The sequence below is a fragment of the Narcine bancroftii genome, chromosome 2 (assembly GCF_036971445.1).
Source record: "Narcine bancroftii isolate sNarBan1 chromosome 2, sNarBan1.hap1, whole genome shotgun sequence".
NCBI lineage: Eukaryota > Metazoa > Chordata > Chondrichthyes > Torpediniformes > Narcinidae > Narcine > Narcine bancroftii.
In genome coordinates this window covers 76,549,699-76,572,132 of record NC_091470.1, presented here as the reverse complement: position 1 = coordinate 76,572,132, position 22,434 = coordinate 76,549,699, and the positions used below count along the sequence as shown (strand labels likewise).

The 22,434-nt window shown below is 43.7% G+C and overlaps 1 protein-coding gene across 2 annotated transcripts in view; it reads right to left on the bottom strand.

The window, feature by feature from the left end:
• itpka (inositol-trisphosphate 3-kinase A) overlaps positions 1–22,434 on the bottom strand; it is a 91,747-nt gene that overhangs the window by 39,031 nt on the left and 30,282 nt on the right. For both annotated transcript variants that reach the window (XM_069917151.1, XM_069917150.1), the window contains exon 2: positions 2,052–2,151. In XM_069917151.1, coding sequence (XP_069773252.1) covers positions 2,052–2,151 — 100 coding nt within the window. The remainder of the gene's footprint in view (positions 1–2,051; positions 2,152–22,434) is intronic.

Genomic DNA, 22,434 nt, shown 5'->3' with positions numbered 1-22,434 from the left:
ACAGGAACACGTTGTCCTCTGCTCTTTGTTAAGTTTGCGGTTCAGACCACAAATAATAGAGAAAACTGTAAACAGGAAACAATGACCAAAGAGACTCCTACACACATCATGGGACCCACAAGTTCAACTGGCACTAAGTTAACAAGCCTTCATGTGTTAATGATGCCAAAGATGCAATAATACTTTGAATATTTATATTCATTGTTAACACAGTGCAATTTATGTAAATACCTAATGATTTTAAACATTGTTGCTGGTTGTTCAATGGCATCTTTGTAAGATTCGGTAAAGCAGCACTTTCATCCAGGTTTGATGATTCTGGGTACGTCCCCCACTTTGACTTTCCAAAATCCAGGGGTATGGAAGCAATGGTCACAGACTCAAAAGGAAGGGGTCAGCCATTCAGGAGTTGAGAAGAATTTTTTTCATTCAGAGCATGGTGAGTCGTTGGAATTCTGCACCCTGAACATTGTGGAGTCAGACTTGTAGAGAGATACTGCATGGAAGCATGCCTATGCTGACCATCGACCATCATTCACTGACATACTTGGGACTGTGTTTGATTTACCAACTGAATTGTAAGCATTTGGGATGTTGTGGGAAGTGGGGGAGGTGGGGGGGTGGGGGGGTGGAGAGAATTTAAACATCTGGAAGTACCTGAGGTCAGGACTGAACTTGGGCCTCTGCCACTGTGATGCAGTGGCTCCACCTGTGTTTCACCCATGGATCAGCTGATCAGTGTTTTCAAGTCAGGGCTCAATCAACTTTTGGTCATTGAAGAAACCAAGGATTACAGGGTTAATGCAGGAAAATAGTGCTGAAGTAAGGGATCAGCTCTAATCTCACTGAATGACAATGGTCTGAGGGGGTGAATGGCCTCTTTCTGCTCCTTGCGCTTAAAAATTACTGAGACCCGTTCTACTCGAGCAGAATCACAATAACACCATCCACAAATTTCCTGATGATATCATGATAGTGGGTTGTATAAAGGAGGGGGATGAGTCGGCATACAGGAGGGAGATTGAAAACTTGGCCAAATGGTGCACCAACAACAACCTTGCGCTCAAGGTCACCAAAACTAAGGAGCTGATTGTTGATTTCAGGAAAGGAAAGCCAGAGGTTTACAATCCAGTAATCACTGGGGGATCAGAGGTGGAGAGGGTGAGCAAATTTAAGTTCTTGGGAGTCACGATCTTGGAGGATCTTTCCTGGACCCAACACACCAATGGCATAATGAAGAAAGTATGTCAGCACCTCTACTTGCTTAGGTGTTTGTGGAGGTTTGGTATGACACCAGAAACCCTGGCAAATTTCTGCAGAGGTGGGGTGGAAAGTGTCCTGACTGGCTGCAACACGATCCAGTATGGAGACACCAATACCCCTGAGTGTAAAGCCCTCCAAAAGGTAGTGGACACAGCCCAAGACATCACAGACAAACCCATCACTATTGAGCAGATCTACAGGGAGCACTGCCATCGGAGAGCAGCAGCCATCATCCAAGACTCAAACCACCAAGTTCAGGAACAGCTGCTCCCCCTCCACCATCAGACTCCTCAATGACAAACTCAATCAGAGACTCATTTAAGGACTCTTACTTGTGCACTTTATTGATTTTCTTTTTGTTCTGTTTACAGTTCTTTGCTTGTTTACATGTTTTACACTGTGTAAAGTTTATTTTTTGCACTACCAATTAGTGGTAATTCTGCCGTGCCCACAGGAAAAAGGAACCTCAGGGTTGGTATGTGATCTCATGTATGTCCTCTGACAGTACATCTGAATAATTGTAGAGTTTCCCCATTGTTCTGGTCCGCCAAAAATGATCCCCTAAACATTTTGTCATGCCAGGTTCTTGGGTCATTATTTCAAAGCTAGTTGTGGGATGTCATATGCAAATTCCCTGTTGTATTTTCCTTCATTCCCACAATTCGTAAACCTATCATTCAAAGACATGGTCAATGCAAATCCTCCCTTTTGTTGAAACAGATAAAAGGATAAATGTCATTTGCAAATGCAGGTTGCTGCAGAGGTAAAGTGTTTTTGAGGTGAATTACCTGAATGGCCAGCCAGTTGAATCCAGGAATATTCCTTCTTGGAGGAGACTCTGAAGGGTGAATAGTGCTCTCTCATTTTAGCTTTCCTCTCAGGTTTAATCTGTAACAAGAAGAGTTCCTTCAATGACGCTGGACTGTCTTCATGCGATAAAAGATTCAGGGTTGGAGCACACAAATGCTGTAGAAACTCAATAGGTCAAACAATGCCTTTTTGTAGCAAAGGTAAAGATACATCACCAATATTTCAGGCTGGAGACTTTCATCAAGCCTGAAACAATGGTGATGTATGTATCTTTACCTTTGATACATGAAGGCACTGTTTGACCTGCTGCATCTGTGTGTTTTTTTTCAATTACCACGGTATCAACAGAATCCTGCATTTTACCCAGGGTTGGAGCAATGTGATCAGACGATGGAAACAAGAAAGGAGAGCCAGGAAATAGTCTGAGAGGGAAAGAGATTGAGAACAGGGAGTGAAATAAAAGAGGATGAGAGAATAGAGAGAGCAAGAAAGAGGAAAGTGTGTGATAGAAGAAAGAAAATGGGAGAGAGGAGGATATAACAAAAAGAGTGGAAAGAGAGGAGAGCAGAGTAAGGAACAGAGAGAAGAGTGAGTGAGGCATGGAAGGAATAAAGAAAAGATAGAGAGGGGAGAGCAGGGAAAGAGAAAGAGAATGTTTACTCTGTCTTTAAAGCTTTTTATTGTATTCAGCACATCTCTGCTAGTATTAACATGCAGAACAGTTTTTCACACCATCCTTTGAGATAGCAAAGTATGCTATTGTAGTTGACAGAATGACCTTATAAACAAACACACTGAATCTGAAACATGTCAGGAGGTAGAACTGCAAATAGGAAGCCTCCAAATAGAAAATGAAAATAATGGCACGGGGATTTTTTGGGAGGGAAGTGCAGAGTTTAGGGGCTAAGTACTTAAAATGGATCGAAGATAAGGTTCAAGCCAAGAGTGCAGGATTATAGTTCAAGTTTATTGTCATCCAATGGCACAAGTGCACTGTGGCGAAGCAGCGTTCTCAGTCTTCGGTGCAAAGCATGCAGGTGCACATCCAGATATAATATACATACAGACAAACAATACGTGTGCAAGTCAAATATACATATATAAAAATAAATAAATAGATTTTTTAAATGTAAATAAACAAAGCCTTGAATCGTTAATGTGAGCAGTTCCATTGGTCGTTTAGTATTCTCAGTGCCCACGGGAAGAAGCTGTTTCACAACCTGGTGGTGCTGTCTCTGATAAGTTTGTATCTCCTTCCTGATGGGAATAGTTGAAAGATGCTGTGTGTGGGGAAGTAGGGATCCACAGATTTTGATCAGACAACAATCCCAGTTGATCTCATTGATTGGGTGGGGGGGGGGGGGACTGTGACAGCCCGCACCGGCCACCCCCTGACATCCCCCAACGACCATCCCTGCCCCTACGTTCCTCGCCAGCTACCTCTGCCCCTATATCCCCCACTGGCTGCCCCTGCTCCGATATACCACCAACTTCCCCTCCCCAGTAGGGCAGGGTCTGTCAGGCAGCGAGGTGGGGGGCTGTCGGGTAGTAGGGAGTGTGTCTGTCAGGCTGCTGGGCGGGGGTGGCTGTCGGGTAGCAGGGTGGGGGGAAGCTGTCAGGCAGAGGGGAGTTGGGTCGCCGGCTGATAGAGTCATCAACCCGCCCCCAGGCACCCGCTTAAGGCAGCTGCACATTCAAGTGTCTCAGCGGAGCCCGGCACTCCGCTGATTATCCCTCCCGGAGGAGGGTTGGTGTCGGCGCCTCAGAGGTGCTTTCTGAGCATTTAGGTGAGTATGTCTTTGGCCGCATTGGGGGAGGATATGTGGCTTTACAATGGGGTGCTCAGGTCACCTGAAAGGGTCTTGGGAGAAAGATCTTCGACCTGAAACATTAACTTTGTTTCTCTGACCATAGGGTTATGCCCAACTCCCATTTACTCCCGTCAGCCACCACAACGTCAGAGGAAATAACTTTTCCATTATGCTTCTACTCGGTCCCTGGTTAATTTCACACAGACTGAGCAGATGAAGTCTAACCCCATTGCCTCCATGAATATACACTAAAGAAATAAGATTCAAGAACTGACTGCACAGAAACGATGTCCCAGACCTCCTGCTAAATAGTAGCAGAAATCTGCTTCATGTTTTTTTGTGCGACTTTCGATCCACTGGGTAATGCCACAATGAAAATAGCAACTGATTCGGCACAATCAAAACCTTCTGTCATTGTCTGTGTGCATCATCCAGTGCAGTTTTATCCAATGGTCTAGAAATTCACTCTGCAGTCAACCAGGTGTTTAGTTGACAGCATGAGATCTGCTCACTCCGTATCAAGATCTCCAGTGCCACCTGAGGCTCAGTCAGTTTGTTTTTCTGCCGTTAACTTCCTCTAGACATTCTACATGCAAATGTTGTGGTACTTGGTCTCTGAGGTCTACAAATGTCACTCCACTCAAAACAGGAACTTGCTGTGCAGTTTCTTAACAAGCTTTGAGATGGAGAAATAGCCTGCCATTTCATCAAGCCAGGTTCATCAAACCTTATCAGAGGACTATGTTGGCCCAGCCTTGGGAATGAGGTTCAGGCAATTTTCTGCTTATTTTTTTCAGATAACGCCTCCCTGCTGTATGACTCTATAAACTCTAATCAACAGTTTTGCAGCATTGCAGCAGGTAGTGCCTACTCTGCTAAAAGAAATGTGTCAGCCAGCTGCTTCCTGAACGTAGTGAACCATTGAGTGGGTGCAGAATTCTGTCCTGGTTCTAGCTGGTCCCAGAATTTTGATATCTCTCCCAATGGGAACCTTCCAAGTACAATTCTCAACTTGATGGGACTCGAGATTTGAAGATGGAACTTGGGCAATACAATTAGTGTAGCGGTTAGCACCCCGCTATTACAACTCCAGAGACCCAGGTTCATATCTGGTGCTCTGAAAGGAGTTTGTACATTCTCCCTTTGTCTGTGCAGGTTTCCTCCAGGTGCTCCAGTTTCTTCTCACCCTTCAGAGGTGGTAGGTTAATGGGGCGGTAGGAGCTCGTGGGTCGGGAAGGCCTGTTACCATGCTGTATGTCTAAATTTAACATTTAAATTCCTGCTCCAGATTGAGCAGTCCCCGTGAATTCACCTCCCGTACTGCCCCTTGAGTGCATTGCAGATCAAGCTACTTGCTTCTTTGAGTTCATTTAGCAAACATCATCATAATAAATGTTGACCGTCCAGTGACACTGTCCTCAACTATCATGAAATGCTTTGAGCAAATGGGAATGGAATGATTCAAATCCCACCTTCCGGTGACATTAGGCCTGCTTCAGCTTGCCTAACGTCCAAATTGGTCCACAAATTATACTATTGTGGCGGCACACTCTCTCATGGCAAACCGGCCCCACGTGTAATGCCACGTGGCGGGAAAGCCATGGGAAGATGTCGCTGTCAGGGTTTTCTCCCTGCCTCAAGTCTCCTGCCCAGCGCGCGCCTGGGACAGCGATTATGATATCACAATGCACGAGGTGACTGTGCTCATGCTGCCCTTAAAAGGGCGCGCACTGAACTTGAATAAAAACAGTCATTAACAACTTTCAATGTGGTGGCTCAGTCTTTCTTGGCTGTGTCCAGCACTACACTATCTCCTTGACCCTTCACTCTGTGCAGACCCACCCAATCTCATCCACCAAGCTGCGTTTATTGACCGTGTTCACCATGATCACAGCTCAGAGACTGGTGAATAAGCTATCCTTGCTGGGACTCAACTCTTCTCTCTGCCACTGGATTCTGGACTTCTTGACTAAAAGTCCACAGTCGAGTTTGACAGATAAACCTCAAGCTGAGGACTGGCTCACCTTGGGGCGCTGTGCTTAGCCCGCTATTTATCACGCTGCTGAATCACGACTGCACTGCCAGGTTCAGTTTAAACATAACCATCAGGTTTGCAGATGAGACAACAGTAGTGGGCCTCATCAGCAATAATGATGAGTTGGCATATGCACAAGTGGTTGAGAGGCTCATCAAATGGGGCGAAAACAACAACCTATCTCCCAACGTGAACAAGACAAAGGAAATGATGGTTGGCTTCAGGAAGATGAAGGTCGACCATTCTCCACTACACATCAATGTCGCTGTTGTGGAGTGAGTGGAGAGAGCAAAGTTCTTTAGTGTGCAGATAACGGACACAACACCTGGATGCACAACACCTCCTAATCAGTCAGGAAGACACGTTCATGAAGGAGGTTGAGGAGGGCAAGGTTACTGGTCTCCATCTTGACAATGTTATACAAAGGCAGAATTGGGAGAGTCCTGTCTGGAGGCTGTAGGTCTTAGGATCATTAAAATGGCAGAGAAGATCACTGTAGATTTCCTTTCCTCTCTTGATGACGTTCACTGGGAACGTTGCTTAAATTGGGCTCAAAGAATTATTGAGAAACCTTATCATCCATCACAGAGTACCTTTGACCTATTGCCATCAGGAAGAATGTACAGAAACATCAAAATCAAGACTGCCAGGCTGGGAAATGGCTTACATGAGTATGCACTGTGGGTCCTGAGAAACACTGTTTCATTTGGTTGTTTATGTACAGTCAGATGATAATAAACTTGAACTGGCAACTCATCACAAGGGTCATGAGTTAGTGTGGCTCCCATTCACCCTAACTCTGGCTCCATTGGAACAAGGAGCTGAACTGCCAATAGAATCAGGCACAGGAGTATGGACTGGAGTTACTGAAACAAGGCTGGATGTGCACACAAACTGTATTAGCCATGAGCAGGACGAGATGTGAAGAGAGCGAGTGGACTAAATAAGAGTCAAATGTGAGGATTGGGGCTGCCGATGAACATTGACAGATAGGGAGAGTACAGGTGTGCGGCTGTTGTACTCTGCGGAATGAACTGGATGTGGGGCTGTGGTTGGTTTGGGACTATTGGACCCCATGGAATGGGTCCGGGTGTGGAATTGTTCTACCTTGTGGAATGGGTCCAATTGTGGGACTGTTGTACCCTGTGGAATGGGCCCGTGTGTAGGATTGTTGTACCTGTGGAATGGGTCTGGGTGTGGGACTGTTGTACTGTGTGGAATGAGGTGGGTGTGAGACTGTTTTACCATGTGGAAGGGGGTGTGTGTGTGAGACTGTTGTACTGTGTGGAATGGGTGTGGGACTGTTATACCCTGTGGATGGGGTGGGTATTTGACTGTTGTACCCTGTGGAAGGGGGGATGTGAGCATGGTTGGCACCAAAATGAATATTAGAGGGGGCATTAGAGTGTTAGAAGGGGGCTCGTTCAGCGTGGGCGAGGGAGCTAGCTGAGACCTACCTGTTGACAGTTGTGGGGGGGGGGGTGCTATTGGATGCCGAGACCTACCTGTCTTTAACACTATCCACCCCTTCATCATTGCATCAAGCGTCACTATACGCTACTGACGGTTGATGCACGCTAGTGACGTGGCCAGTGGTGGGTGGAGAGTCGCTGGCATGCGTCAAGCTAGACGCTAGTGATGCAGTTGGGGGTGGGTCCTTGTGGGGGGCACAGCACCTCATTTGGGGGTGGCAATGCCCACGGATGCTCCCTCTTGGTGCCAACACTGGGTGTGAGATTTTTGTACTGTGTAGAATGGGGTGTGTGTGGGACTGTTGTATCCTGTGAAATGGGGTGGGTGTGGGACTGTTGTACTCTGTGGAATGGTGTGGGTGTGAGACTGTTGTATCCTGTGGAATGGGGTGGGTGTGGGACTGTTATATCCTGTTAAATGGGTTGGGTGTGGGACTGTTGTACCCTGTAGAATGGGGTGGGTGTGGGACTGTTGTACCCTGTGGAATGAGGTGAGTGTTTGACTGCTTTGAATAAACTCAACAACTGAGCCTTCACAGCCCTTGAGGTGAGAACTCCAAAGATACACCACCCTCAATGTGAAGAAATTTCTCCATTGTTCTGTCCTCAACTGGTTTATCCCTTATTCTGAAAATGCAACACCTCATTCTGATCTTCTCAGACAGGGGATTGAAACATCTTGCCCACATCTCACCTTTCCAGGGCTCTTTGAATTTTAAACACATGTTTTTGCAGCGAGGACCGGAGATCGCTCTTTTATCAGATTGTACTTGTGCAATCAGATGACTTTAAACTTGACTCAATGAGATCTGGAACTTAAGGTCAATACTGCCTCCTGAGATTGACCTCACATCGCAGGCACCAGTCAGGCAATTCCTTCCCTCCAATTAATTTCAAAGAGTGGCTAAGTGCAAGTGCTGCAGCAGACATGGTGATATTGGCAGTTGAACATTACATGGTTTGATCCACAACTGCATGAATGGAGATGCTCATTTCCTTGCTGGAAAGAATCCAATCAGCTCAGTGCAATGACTGGAGCCAAGTCAGAGATTCAAGCTCTCTGCAAGCCTTTCCAAAGCCCTAGCCTCCCCCTGTGGCCTGGCTCATCGGTGTCCTTTTCTGAGTCCTGTGCAGTGGAACCCTCTTGACATCTGCACCTACCTCTCTCCCCTGTTCTGGCATCTGCTTCCACTTGCTGTAATGAAGGACCATCAACCTGAATCGTTAGGTCATGTTCCTCGATCCCCTGTCCTGGACATCTGCTTCCACTTGCAGTAATGAAGGACCATCAACCTGAAACATTAGCTTTGTTCCTCACTCCACTGTCCTGAACATCTGCTTCTCCTTGATCTGATGAAGGGTCATCAACCTGAAACATTAGGTCTTGTTTATCGCTTTCTTGTCTTAGAACATCACAGTACAGAAAAAGCCCTTTAGCCCACGAAGTTGTGCTGACCAAAATAAACCTACCCACAACAATATGGTCCTTCTCTATCTCACATCCATGATCCACTATTTTTCTTACATCCATGTGCCTATCTAAGAGATTTTTAAATGTCCCTATTTATACCAGTGACCCCCAGCACTCCTGGCAATGCAGTCCAGGTACCCAGCACTCTGTGAAATAAACTTCACCTTTGACATCTCCTGTAAACTTTCACACCACTTACCTTAAACAGATGTCCTCTGGTTTTTGCCATTGTCGACCTGGGAAATAGGAGCTGGTTATCCACCCTATCTAAGTCCCTCATAATTTTATACCCTTATAAGTCTTAGCCATCTATTCCCAACTGCTCAAGGGTCATGCTCCTGAACTATTAGCTGTAGAAGGAACTCAGCGGGTCGAGCGCATCTATGGAGGGGAAATGGACAGAGGTCATTCTGGGTGGAGACCCTGCATGTGAGCCTGAAACAATAACTCTGTTTCTTTCTCCCAGATGCTGCACAACCAGTGTTCAGATGACACACCGTTGCCTCGCCCCTCTCCGTGACATTGCACACCTCCGAGCTTCTGCCCCTGCGAAATGACATGTCAATGTTTGCTCTTGGTTCTGTGGCCACCTGCTGCTCAAGGCCATCTGAAATAAGGGTAAATTGCGAGAGATTGTGGGCAGGCACAACGTGAGATGTGAATTGGGCACAAGGACATCCTCGGTGGCTTTCGCCTCAACTATGATCCCTGGCCAACCTCAATGATGGCCAGCAATATCTCTGCAGTTCATAGAAGTGTTATAGGAACATAGGAACATAGGAAGTAGGAACAGGAGTAGGCCAAAAATGGCCCATCAAGCCTGCTCCGCCATTCAATAAGATAATTTATGACCTAACTCCACTTACCTGCCTTCTCCCCATAACCCCTAATTCCTCTATCATGTAAAAATGTATCTAACCGAATTTTAAAAATGTTTAATGAAGCAGCCTCAACCACTTCCCTGGATAGAGAATTCCAAACATTCACTACTCTCTGGGAAAAACTATTTTTCCTCATCTCTGTCCTAAATCTACTCCCCCGAATCTTGAGACTGTGTCCTCTCGTTTTAGTTCACCGGCCAACTCAAAAAATCTTCCTACATCTATCCTATCCATTCCCTTCATAATTCTATATGTTTCTATAAGATCTCCTCTCATTCTTCTGAACTCGAGAGAATACAATCCTAGACGATTTAATCTTTCATCATAAGTCAACCCCTTCATCCCAGGGATCAACCTAGTAAACCTTCTCTGGACCGTCTCCAAAGCCAGTATATCCTTCCTCAAACATGGAGACCAGAACTGGACACAGTACTCCAGGAAAATCCCAGCAGGTCACACAGCATTCATAGGAGATAAATGACAGTTGACGTTTCAAGGCCTGCATCTTCGTCAGGAATATCAAAAATCAGGCAGAGGCTGGACTGTGAAGATGGAGCAATATCTATGGATGGACGGCAGCTGGAGGAAGGGGGTAAAAGAGTGAAGCAGCTAGAAGAGAGAGTGGGATGTAAGCCAAGGCAAGTGCAGTGCAATCTGTTTGCGTGGCACATCTGTCGTGGTTGACTAGTTTAACTGCAGGTGCAGCCTGTGGAAACGTGACTGCGAGATTTCAGTGGTGCTGGGCTTGTGGGGGTAACGTGGTCCAAAATGTAAGTGATGAAGTTGGGGGTGGCGGGGTTTGAGAGGTTGATGGTGCAGTTGAAATAATCAGACATTTGTAAGTGATTTCGCTGACTTCCCCCACCCCTATGAGGTTATTTGACATTTTTTTGGCTCTTTCAGTCCTTGGAGTCTGCCTCCTGCCTTCAAGCTCTGCAGCCTTGGCTCAGAGTCAGAACAGGTGAGAAGAGATGACTGTAAAAAAAAAATCTGAAATGTTAACTCATGATTCTCACTCCACAGATGCTGTCTGCCTTCTGATTAACCTCCGAATGTGTCTGGTTCCAAACGTTGCACTTTGAGACTTCAATCTATTGGGCTTCTCATCGTCCTACAACACAGGCCCTTTGGCCCACGGTCAAACGTCCACTGGCATTAATCCTGTTTTTTTAATTCTCCCCACATTCCCTTCAACTCCTCATAGATTCCATCACTCACCTCCATGCTGGGATCAATTTACAGCAGCCAATTTTAACCAACCCACTCACTTTGGGACAGGAGAGGAAATTGGAGCACTAGAAGGCCACAAGGAGAGTGTGCAAGCTCCATAAACACCTCACCCAAGGTCAGGATTGAAGGTCAGGAAACTGCTCTACTATCTATACCACTTTGCCATCTTATAGACTGTACCTAGATCTCAAGTATTGGAATAATACAACACAGAGACAAGCCCCCAGCTCATCAAGACAGCATTGATTGCCCATCCCAAAATCCTCTCCCCACATTCCCACCAGCCTGCCCCACACCAGGGGACAATGACAGTGATAATTAAGATATTATTTCAGATTTGCATCATCTGCAAGGAGGGAGGGAGAGAGAGAGAGAACAGAGAGTTTATTGGTAAAGAGTCAGATTTCCACCCCCTGTTATTCCTTCTTACCATTTGCCTTGCTTCCTACTGTTACACATAGCGCGAGGCCACTTTCGAATATGAACCTGCTGTGGTTCTTGTGGGAACCTTTTTTTCCAAATGTTCGCACTGCACAAGCTCCTCCCTTTCTCAAGATTATCTATGAGACAAAGTGCTTCAGCCACCTGCACCAAGGGCAAGAGCAGAATGCTGAGGCCTTTAAATCTTTAGCTCAAAAGCTTTGGAAGCATCGATGTTTGTATGGTTAGCCGGCTTGTGAGACAGAGGGACACTAGAAATTGCACTGTGTGGAAAGGCACAGAACGTACATCTCGAGAATGAACCATTCAGCCACAACTGGTCAGGTTTCATTCATACCTAATCCGACAACGTCCTTCGATGGCTTTCTCTTCCCCATAAATGCATCTGTGGTATTTACCTCAATCAGTTCTGTGGTAGCAAGTCCCAGATTCTGTGGAAAGTGTTGGACATTATTTTTTAGAGGCTACCTTGAATTGATGACTTCCTCCTGCAGCCTTTTATCTTCCAGCCCATTGCCACAAACCTGTGTTTCCCTATGACTGTAAATGTCTCTGCTCAGGGTATTTCAGTAAGATCCCAAATTCTTAATGTTGAGATATTTGTCAAAACCTGGTGACCTTTCACTTCCCAGATTCAAAATGGAACATAATCTGAGGTGCAGATATTGGGAGAGGACGGGAGTGGTTTCCTGAGGGAATTCCCTTCCTTCTCAGTGGGTACATCAATTATTTTTTAAAAAATCCCAGCCTGGAGTAATGTGTACAGTTCTAGTCTCCTCACTTCAGAAAGAAAATGCTGGCCTTGGATGTGGATGCAGAGGAAGTTCACCTGGTTGATTCCAGAGATGAAGTGGAGAGCCTATGAGGAGAGATTGAGTCGCCTGGGAAAACACTCGCTGGAATTCAGAAGAATGAAAGGACATCTTCTGGAAATATATAGAATTATAAAAGGGATGGATAAGGTAGAGGCGCAAAAGTTGTTTCCACTCGTAGATGAGACTACAATTAGGGACTTGGCTTCAAAAGTAGATTTAAGACGGAGATGAAGAAGAACTGTTTTTACTCAGAGAGTAGTGAATCTGTGGAATTCTCTGCCCAGTAGAGGATGCATCATTAGGTATATTTAAGACACAAATAAATTTCTGCTTAGTGAAATTAAGTGTTCTAGGGAAAAGGCAGGCTGGTGGAACTGAGTCCACAGATGGATCATTCATGATATTATTGAGTGAAGGTAGCGCTATCGTGTACAATTAAACAGTGTGGGAAAGTTGGTAGCACTATAACACACAATATAGAAATGCCGTGGGAAAAAGCGATGGCAGACCTGCCATCCCAGAATTCTGTGCAGCAGAGAAAGGGCTGCAAGCATGGAGTAATCATGGCATTCTGGGAAGTCAGGTCCACCATGGCTTTCTCCCCAGGGTCTTTATAAACTGTGCACTATAGCGCTACCAACTTTCCCACACTGTTTAAAAATTGTCCACTATTGCTAATTATTTCCTCTCTCCTTTCTCTCCCACTGCGACTTTCCCATGGCAAAGTTTATATCTTCATTTTAATCTTTTCTTCCTCCAAGTTCCTGCACTCACACAAAAACTTGAGTAATTTCTATCCCAGAATGCAATTGCCCATTCTGCATTTGTCTGATTGCAACGCCAGCATCTGCAAACGCCCGAGATTGCACTAGGGGTCGAAGCCGACAATCCCCGGCATGGGATGATAGCATCTCATGCCGGCGTTCAAAATATTTTTCTTTCACACTAGACCCTTTTTAGGCCGATTGGTCGTTAATTCCTGGGACCACTTGCAAGTGTGAAAGAGGCTATAGTCTCATGGTGCTCTGTGTTTTTGGTATATCTCAGTAAAAACCTCACTGCATCTGTATACTGTACTTATGTGATATGACAATAAATTCTTTACACAGATATAGGATTATGAGGGGCTCAGGTACAATGGACAGCCAGCATCTTTTTCCTGGGATAACCATTGCAAATAACATAGGGCTTCTGTTTAAGAAGAGTGGAGGAAAGTTTATGGGAGATACCAAAGTTTTTTCACAGAGAAGAGTCGGTGCCTGTACTGCATTGCTGAGACTGGTACAATAGGGACTCTTGGATAGGCACATGGATGTAAGAAAAATAGAGGGTTACAGGTCTGAGGTAGGGAAAAATTAGATTGCTGTGGAGTAGGTTTAAATAGGTCAGCACAATAGCATGAGCTGAAGGGCCTGTACTCTGCTGTACTGTTCTGCATTCCATATTATATCACATCAGCTGAGCATCAAGTACATAGAAGCATTACAAACTGGAGCGGGAATTGACTATTCAGCCCTTCAATATTATCATCCACTTCAGTACCGTGTACCTGTCTTCTCCCCATAATCCCATTATCACTTTAGCATTATGTCCACTTCCTCCTTGAATATATTCAGTGACACCCTCTGCAGCTTTCAGTGGTGGAAATTTCCCACGCTCAGCTGGAGCCAATTCTCCTCACCTCGGCTCTAAATAGTTGATCCCACAGAACTGAAAGTCCAATCACCCATTTGGGCACGTGGATAAGAATTTGAGAACTGGAATCTGCATCAGTTAGCAACCATTAGCCTTGAGACAAGAAACAACAATCTATCACTTGAAGTCATGGCTAGAAATTTACAATTTGGGGGAAACCAATGACATCTTAGAGCCACGATCAGGAAAAATTTCTGCCCTCAGTGGTAAACTTGTGGAATTATCTGACACAAAAGCCAGTCATTAAATATATTTATTCAAGGAGGAGGATGAAGTTCACATGCAAATTACATGTTATACATCCAATTACTGCAGCTTTTGAAATGGTTTCACAAACTTTGCACCCTCCCATAAAATGGGCCAAGTTTGCAAAACAAGTGACGAAAATTCAATTTGTGCTGGATATAAGGACACAAGAGACTGAACATGCTGGAAGATTCCTCATCCTTGTGTGCCAGCTGGAATTTTCAGTTGCCAGCCATTTCAGTTCCCACAACAATCTGTTTGTCTCCGGTCTGCTCCTTTTCCAGGATAGGGCCAAGTGCAAATATGAAGGGCAGAATTTCACATTTCACAACCCAGTGGCAAGACCAATTCCAAGCAATGTGCTCCTCCTCAGTCCCTTTCTCTCTCCTCCCCATTCACTTTGGTCCTCTCACCTGGTTTGCCCCCTTCCTCCCCTGCCCACCACCCACTCACAATTGATGATAGTGGGGGGTGGGGGGGGGGGGGGGAAAGAGGAGGATGTCGACTGTTCTTTGTTGTGCTGTGCTTTATGGAAAGTGCAGGGTCAGAGAGGAAGGCTTCTACCATTGAGATCCAGTGACATGGAAGCTCAATACTGCATCTTAGACTATGTTCGACCTAACATAGACTTTCCAATGCCTTGACATCTTGCCTAATGTACAGCGCTGAAATTGAACACAACCAACAAATGCAATGAATATGCCCACCAGATATAGGAAATGTGCAATTATCAATACTGCTACAATAGCAGTGACCCAACCCCAATGTCTGCCAGTACAGTGGGTCTTTGGAATATGAAGACTTGACCTTTGACTTCACACAAATTCACTCATAAAATTTTAAAGTATTTTTCAAGACAGGAAGGTTACTCTTGGATTGCAAATATCTTCAGCGGCTATAAAATAAGGTGAATATGTAACCTCCCTACCAAAGAGAAACTGACAAATCCCTTCTACTGGCACGTAAGTGTTATATCAAACAAAAAAAATGCATTGATATTTTAAGGCCATCAAAATTATCAATATGTAAGTGTTATGCAATACATAGAAGTGCTGTGGAAACTCAGCAGGCCACGCACCGTTTACAGGAAGCAAAGGGATATAACCAATGTTTCAGGCCCGAGGCTCGACAAAGGGCTCAGGCCCGAAATGTTGGTTATATCCAAGAGCTTCCTATAGATGTTGCATGACCTGGTGAGCTTCTCCAGGACATTTGTGCATTGCACTCCAATCGCAGCGTCTGCAGACTTTCCTGTTAAAAAATAAATGTGTTCTGTTAATAGATTGTCATTGAAATTCTTTGATTCTGACTCACAGAAGAATCTATTTACAGGCAATTGTCAGGGAATGAACCCTGGAGCCGGGGGACTACCTGTATCATATTTGACAGCATCTAGTGATGCTGTGGTGAACGGAAGAAACCAGTATGTATGGGGTATTAGGATGTTTGGAAGGATTTTAATCAGGCCCCAGGAGGATGTTGGGCAAGGTTAGAGTATTGGAAATAAGGGTAATAAAGCAGCACAATTTGAGAGCTGATTAACGGATAAAAATTTACATATTAATAAACAGGTCTGTCTCCAGTTAGTAGGCTGTGACTAATGGGGCTCTGCAGGGATTGACCAATCCCTGTAACCAAAAGATTAATCATCATTCCTCAACTAAACTGTTGTAACAGCCTCCGAATGCTCTAGGACACCATCTCTCCCCACGTCGTCAAGACATTCCAACGTGTTTAATATTCAATAAGGTACTTAAAGTTAGAATGGTAATACAGCACTAAATAACTGCATAATTTTATTTTCCCTCTGGCCAGTTTCTATTTGCATCAGTCTTCTCTAGTTTCCATTTCGTCATCACTCATTTACTCTTGTAAAATTCTTCATGAATGTCATTAGCCTTTCCACACTGGCTAACCAGCAGATTGTGGCCGTTCAGTGAATGGTTAAGGAAGACACTTTTGCCTTACACACTGGACCACTGTTAACCGGGTCTCTATGCTCTTTCACACTCACCACCAGGCATCCCCGGGGATTGGAGATTCTATCCTCCACGGGTGATGTCTGAGTGACGCATCGAGTGATGGGGGACCTGCCCTAGATCCTGATCAAGGTATTATGATCTTGTATTTAAACAAAATTAATCATGTCTAATTATAACATAATTAAGCATTATGTACAGCGCAGCACAAGCCTTTCAACCCCTGTTGTTGTGCCAACTTACATAAACCTTTATAATTTTATAAAAGACCGTAGGAAAATATGGCCACTCAATTTATAAACACTGTGAGAAAGTCCTAGCGGCAATAACGCACAATTTATAAAGACCGTGGGAAAGAGCGATGGCAGACCTGCCCTCCCAGAATTCCCTGCGGCATGGAAAGGGCTGTTTGCATGGAGCACTCATGGAGGGGTTTCTCTGCTACATGAAATTCTGGGAGGCCAGATCCGCCATCTCTCTCTCTTTCTCACTCTCTCTCTGCGACTTCCCCACAGTCCTTTACATAGAAAATAGGTGCAGGAGTAGGCCATTTGGCCGTTCAAGCCTACACCGCCATTGATTTTGATCATGGCTAATCATCTACTCATTACCCAGTACCTGCCTTCTCCCCATACCCCCGATCCCCTTAGCCACAAGGGACAAATCTAACTCCCTCTTAAATATGGATAAGGAACCGGCTTCAACTACTTTCCTGGGGCAAAGAATTCCACAGATTCATCACTCTCTGAAAGAATTTTTTTTTCTCATCTCAGTCCTAAAAGACTTATCCTTAAACTGTGACCCCTGGTTGGGTTTCTCCAACAACGGAACAACCTCCCTGCATCTAGCCTGTCCAATCCCTCAAGAATTTTTTTAGATTTCTATAAGGTCCTCCCTCAATCTTCTAAATTCCAGCGAGTATAAGCCTAGTCAATCCAGCCTTTCTTCATATGTAAGTCCTGCCATCCCTGGAATCAATCTAGTGAACCTTCTTTGCACTCCCTCTATGGCAAAGGATGTATTTCCTCAGATAAGGAGACCAAAACTGTACACAATACTCTAGGTGTGGTCTCCCCAAGGCCCTGTACAGCTACAGTAGAACCTCTCCACTCTTGTACTCGAATCCTCTTACTATGAACATACATGACGCTTTCCTCTTTCCCTGCTGCCCATTTTCAATGACTGGTGCTCAGCAACACCCAAGTCTCGTTGCATCTCTCCTTTTCCTAATCAGACACCATTTAGATAATGTTCTTCTCTCCTGTTCTTGCCTCCAAAGTGGATAACCTCACATTTATCCACATAATATTGCATCTGCCTTGGCGCACTCACCTAACTTATCCAAGTCACCCTGCATCCTCTTAGCATTCTCTACACAGTTAACCCTGCCACCCAGCTTCGTGTCATCTGCAAACTTGGAGATGCTGCTTTCTATTCCCTCATCTAAGTCATTAAAATATATTGTAAATAAATGTGGTCCCAGCACTGAGCCTTGCGGTACCCCACTAGTCACTGCCTCCCTTTCTGAAAAGAACCTGTTTATTCCTACTCTTTGCTTCCTGTTTGTCAATCAATTCTCTATCCACTTCAATATCATACCATCGGTCAACAAAGTTTATACCTTTTTAATCTTTTGTTTCCTACACGTTCCTGCACTCAAGCAAAAAGTCATCAGCACATCACCAATTTGTCCCAGGATACCTAGTGTCCCTTTCACATTTGGCTATTCGGCACACAGGCGTCATCAGAAGCCAGGAATGTTACTATCTACCTAGGTAGTATCATCCCTGGCATCTAAAGGCACCTGCGTGCCAAGTAAAGAGCTTTCACAAGGGACCATTAACCATTGGATTGGCCGCCAATTACTATGACAAGGTGCCAGTGTGAAAGGGACAAATGTTAAAGAATCCCAGTGTGATACAGTGTGGAAACTTCAACCCAATGACTCCACACCACTCATTAATACTTATCTCACTTCTGCAGAGAAAGAATTGCTGGAGGAACTCAGTGGGTCAGATTTTCGGGTTGTTCCCAGAGACGCATGCAGAGACATACATCCAGAGCTCCTGGGAGATCATCAACTCGGTGAAAGATGTCCTTTGATCTATCTGAAACTTGTTGGTCTTCCAGCAAACTGATAATTCAGTGAGGGAATGCTGCCGACTGGCACATTCCAGACTGCAGGAGTTAATGCTGAGGGATGCACTAAGGCTTGGTGCAGCCAGCATGGGGGGTGGGGGGGGGGGGGTTTGTTTAATGTGAAAGGACCACAACCTAGGGTCCTTTCAATGCCGGGCATAGTGGGGCTGAAACCATAAGATCCTCAAACAACTTGGGAGAGTAGCTATAAATGGTCTTAAAATGCAATTAAAAGTATTATTATCTGTATTATTATTATTCATTGCATTATTTTGTACTGTACTATTATGTTTAAGATGTTTTAGTGCATTGGGAAGTGTTTTATATGCATATAAAGGTAATATATATACTACATATTAAGATATGTGGTATACTCGAGATGGCAGAGGCCGACAGCATCGAATCCACGCTGTTGAAGATCCAACTGCGCTGGGTAGGTCACGTCTCCAGAATGGAGGATCATCGCCTCCCCAAGATCGTGTTATATGGCGAGCTCTCCACTGGCCATCGTGTCAGAGGTGCACCAAAGAAGAGGTACAAGGACTGCCTAAAGAAATCTCTTGGTGCCTGCCACATTGACCACCGCCAGTGGGCTGATATCGCCTCAAACCGTGCATCTTGGCGCCTCACAGTTCGGCGGGCAGCAACCTCCTTTGAAGAAGACCGCAGAGCCCACCTCACTGACAAAAGACAAAGGAGGAAAAATCCAACACCCAACCCCAACCAACCAATTTTCCCCTGCAACCGCTGCAACCATGTCTGCCTGTCCCGCATCGGACTTGCCAGCCACAAACAAGACTGCAGCTGACGTGGACATTTACCCCTCCATAAATCTTCGTCCGCGAAGCCAAGCCAAAAAAGATTAAGATAAACATTTGACTGATGGTAAATAAGGACGGTGCATTCTGGTTCCAACTTAAATACAAATTCAGGTTAAAGACAAATCTAGGTAATGGAACTTGTATTTAACCTGGGGACTGCCTGTACAGGATTTGTTAGCTCAGTTGGGTGGCTTGGATTTCATGGGTAGAAGGCCCTTTTACTGTACAATGTCAGTTTTAAACAAAGACAAATTTCAATACTCATTCTCTCTCTCTCTCTCTCTCTCTCTCTCTCTCTCATTTTTTTCCTTCTCCCTCCTTCTCATTAGTCTCTCCCTCTACCTGTCTCTCAACCCTCTCACCTTCTAACCTACTCTCAATCACCTCTCGGTTCTTCTCCAAACTTCTTTCCTCCTTTATGTCTTTGGCTTGGCTTCGCGGACGAAGATTTATGGAGGGGTATGTCCACGTCTGCTGCAGGCTCGTTGGTGACTGACAAGTCCGATGCGGGACAGGCAGGCATGGTTGCAGCAGTTGCGAGGGAAAATTGGTTGGTTGGGGTTGGGTGTTGGGTTTTTCCTCCTATTCTATCTAATCTTGATAAAGGATTCAGACTTGAAACATTAGGCTCTTTCAAGCAGGGAAAGCACCTGTCTGTAAAAGGGGAGGTTCTTTGCCCTTGCGCCTAAAGACGTACCTTTCTGAATACCCTGTGGCTGGCTCTGAGGCGCCAATTCCAACCCTTCTCAGGAAAGGGTAATCGGAGAGTGCTGTGCTCCACCGCTGTCCTGAAGGTATAGCTACTGCAAGCGGCTGGTTAGGGGTGGGCTGATGACACCGTCAGCCCACGACCAATCTCCCCATTCACCCCTCTCCCTTCATGACCCCCTCAAGGCAGGGCGGCAGGCAGGAGCCATTAGGGAAGCAGGGGCTGGTGGGAGATGTCAGGAAAGTGGGAGCCATCAGGCAGAAGGAGCTGTCAGGGCAGGGGCTATCAGCAGGGGCTTCAGCCTTCGGGGTTGCTCTTTACGGTTCAAAACGTAGCAGAACAATGGCTGTCTTCCCTACCCATCTACCATAACCCCTCAGGCAGTTGGAACTATTCTGGGAAACACAGAGCGGTTCCTGTAGGTGACACTTCCCAGCTTCTTTCTTTCTTTTTCAATCTTTTTATTATTATTATAAATTATAAACACATACAGTTCAAAGAGATATAAAAAATACATAGTAAGTAATGAATTAATACAGAGATATTAAACAATAATATTACAGAATAAAAATATATCATAAAAAAAAATTTTTAGATCAGTTTAGGGTGTGAACTATCTCTAAAAAAAAGATATAATTAATAACAATATATGAAAAAAGAAAAAAAAACCCAAAAAAGAAGAAAAAACAAATCTGAATTAAAAAAACAAAAAAAAACTTAAAAAAAACCTACAGATATAGCTAAACCACGCCGATCACTCCGATCTCATCTTACAGCCCAATTATCATACATAATCATAGAAAGAAAACAGAGCCAGATCAACTCTCCACAAATGAAAATATTGAATAAATGGTCACCAGGTTAACTCAAACTTAGAAGGGGATCCATAGACAGAGTTTCTAATTTTCTCTAAATTTAAACATAGTATAGTTTGGGTAAACCATTGGAAAACAGTGGGAGGATTAACCTCTTTCCAATTCAATAGTATAGATCTTCTAGCCATTAGTGTAAGAAAAGCAATCATACGATCCGCAGGAAGAGATAAATAAGTCAAATCTATCATAGGTAATCCAAAAATTGCAGTAATGGGATGTGGTTGTAAATCAATATTCAAAACAGTAGATATAATGGAAAAAATTTCCTTCCAATAATTCTGTAAAGAGGGACAGGACCAAAACATATGTGTAAGGGAAGCTATTTCCAATTGACATTTATCACATATAGGATCGATATGAGAATAAAAATGATGGAGTTTATCTTTACACATATGAGCTCTATGAACAACTTTAAACTGTATTAGTGAATGTTTTGCACATAGAGAAGAAGAGTTTACCAGTCGCAGAATTTTATTCCAATTTTCATTGGAAATATGAAGGTTGAGTTCTCTTTCCCAATCATTTTTAAACTTTTCAAAAGTCCCAGAATTTATTTTTGTAATTATATTATATAATTTAGATATCACACCTTTGGGTAAATTTAGAAATTAAACCGATACAAAATTTTTCAATTAGCTCTATTTTGGGAGCTGCTCTCCCTTTTACTCTTACTAAATTATATAAACAAATTGATAATCCAATGGCTAAACATACACTACGTATATGGTTTCAATTCCGGAGATTTTTTGGCCTAAGTCATTTTATCTTGGAAACTCCTATTGTACTAAATTTCCTTTTTCATCCCTCTCTAATTGATCAAGCTTATTTACTCTGGAAAGTTAAAGGTATAACATGCTTTTCGGATTTATTCTTGGATAACTCTTTCATGTCATTTGAACAATTATCCATGAAATATGATTTACCTCGATCTCATTTCTTTCGATATTTGCAGATTAGGAGTTTCTTAGTTTCGACTTTACCCTCTTTTCCCAATCGGGAGACTACGACTGTTTTAGAGGATATTCTATATTCAAACTTCCCAGCTTCTAATATTTCTCAATCTCAAAACATGTCATCATCTAAGAAAAGAAGCCTCGTTATTCCAAATTGTATCTTATTCATCCAAATAAATCAAAATTTGTAATTGCAGCTGTAAATAGCTTTGATTTTTCGTTGATTAAAAACAAATAAACATTTTCATAGCTTCACACTTCATAATAATGAGTAAAACAAAACATATTGTAAATGATAACGATACTCAACTTAAAACAAATATAAATAAATTTAAATGATAATAAATTATTAATAATGATGATGAATAAAAGTGATAATTCAAAGAAAAGTTTCTCAAGTGCTCATATCTCTTCCATGGTCATTCCAAGAAAGAGAAAACGAGCTCCTCATTCACTCGGATATTACGACATATGATGTCATAGTAACTACGGTAACTCTACAAAGACAATTAATCTTTAAAGGGAAAGTCATAAAACAACCATAAATCATAAACACAAGTTTTTAAACTCTATATTCTTGCCCCTAATTATTATAATAGACATTAATGACTAATACAAAATAATTATTACGAAAGTAAATAAGGTAAGTTTAAAATTAAAAATCAAATCTTTCTGCTTCTTGTAAAAGACTGATTTTAGTAATAGGTCGAATTAAGTAATCTGTCTTGGTTTTAATCCGCACTTGCCAAACGACCAAACTTGCCAACTTGCCAAACTTACCCAGCAAC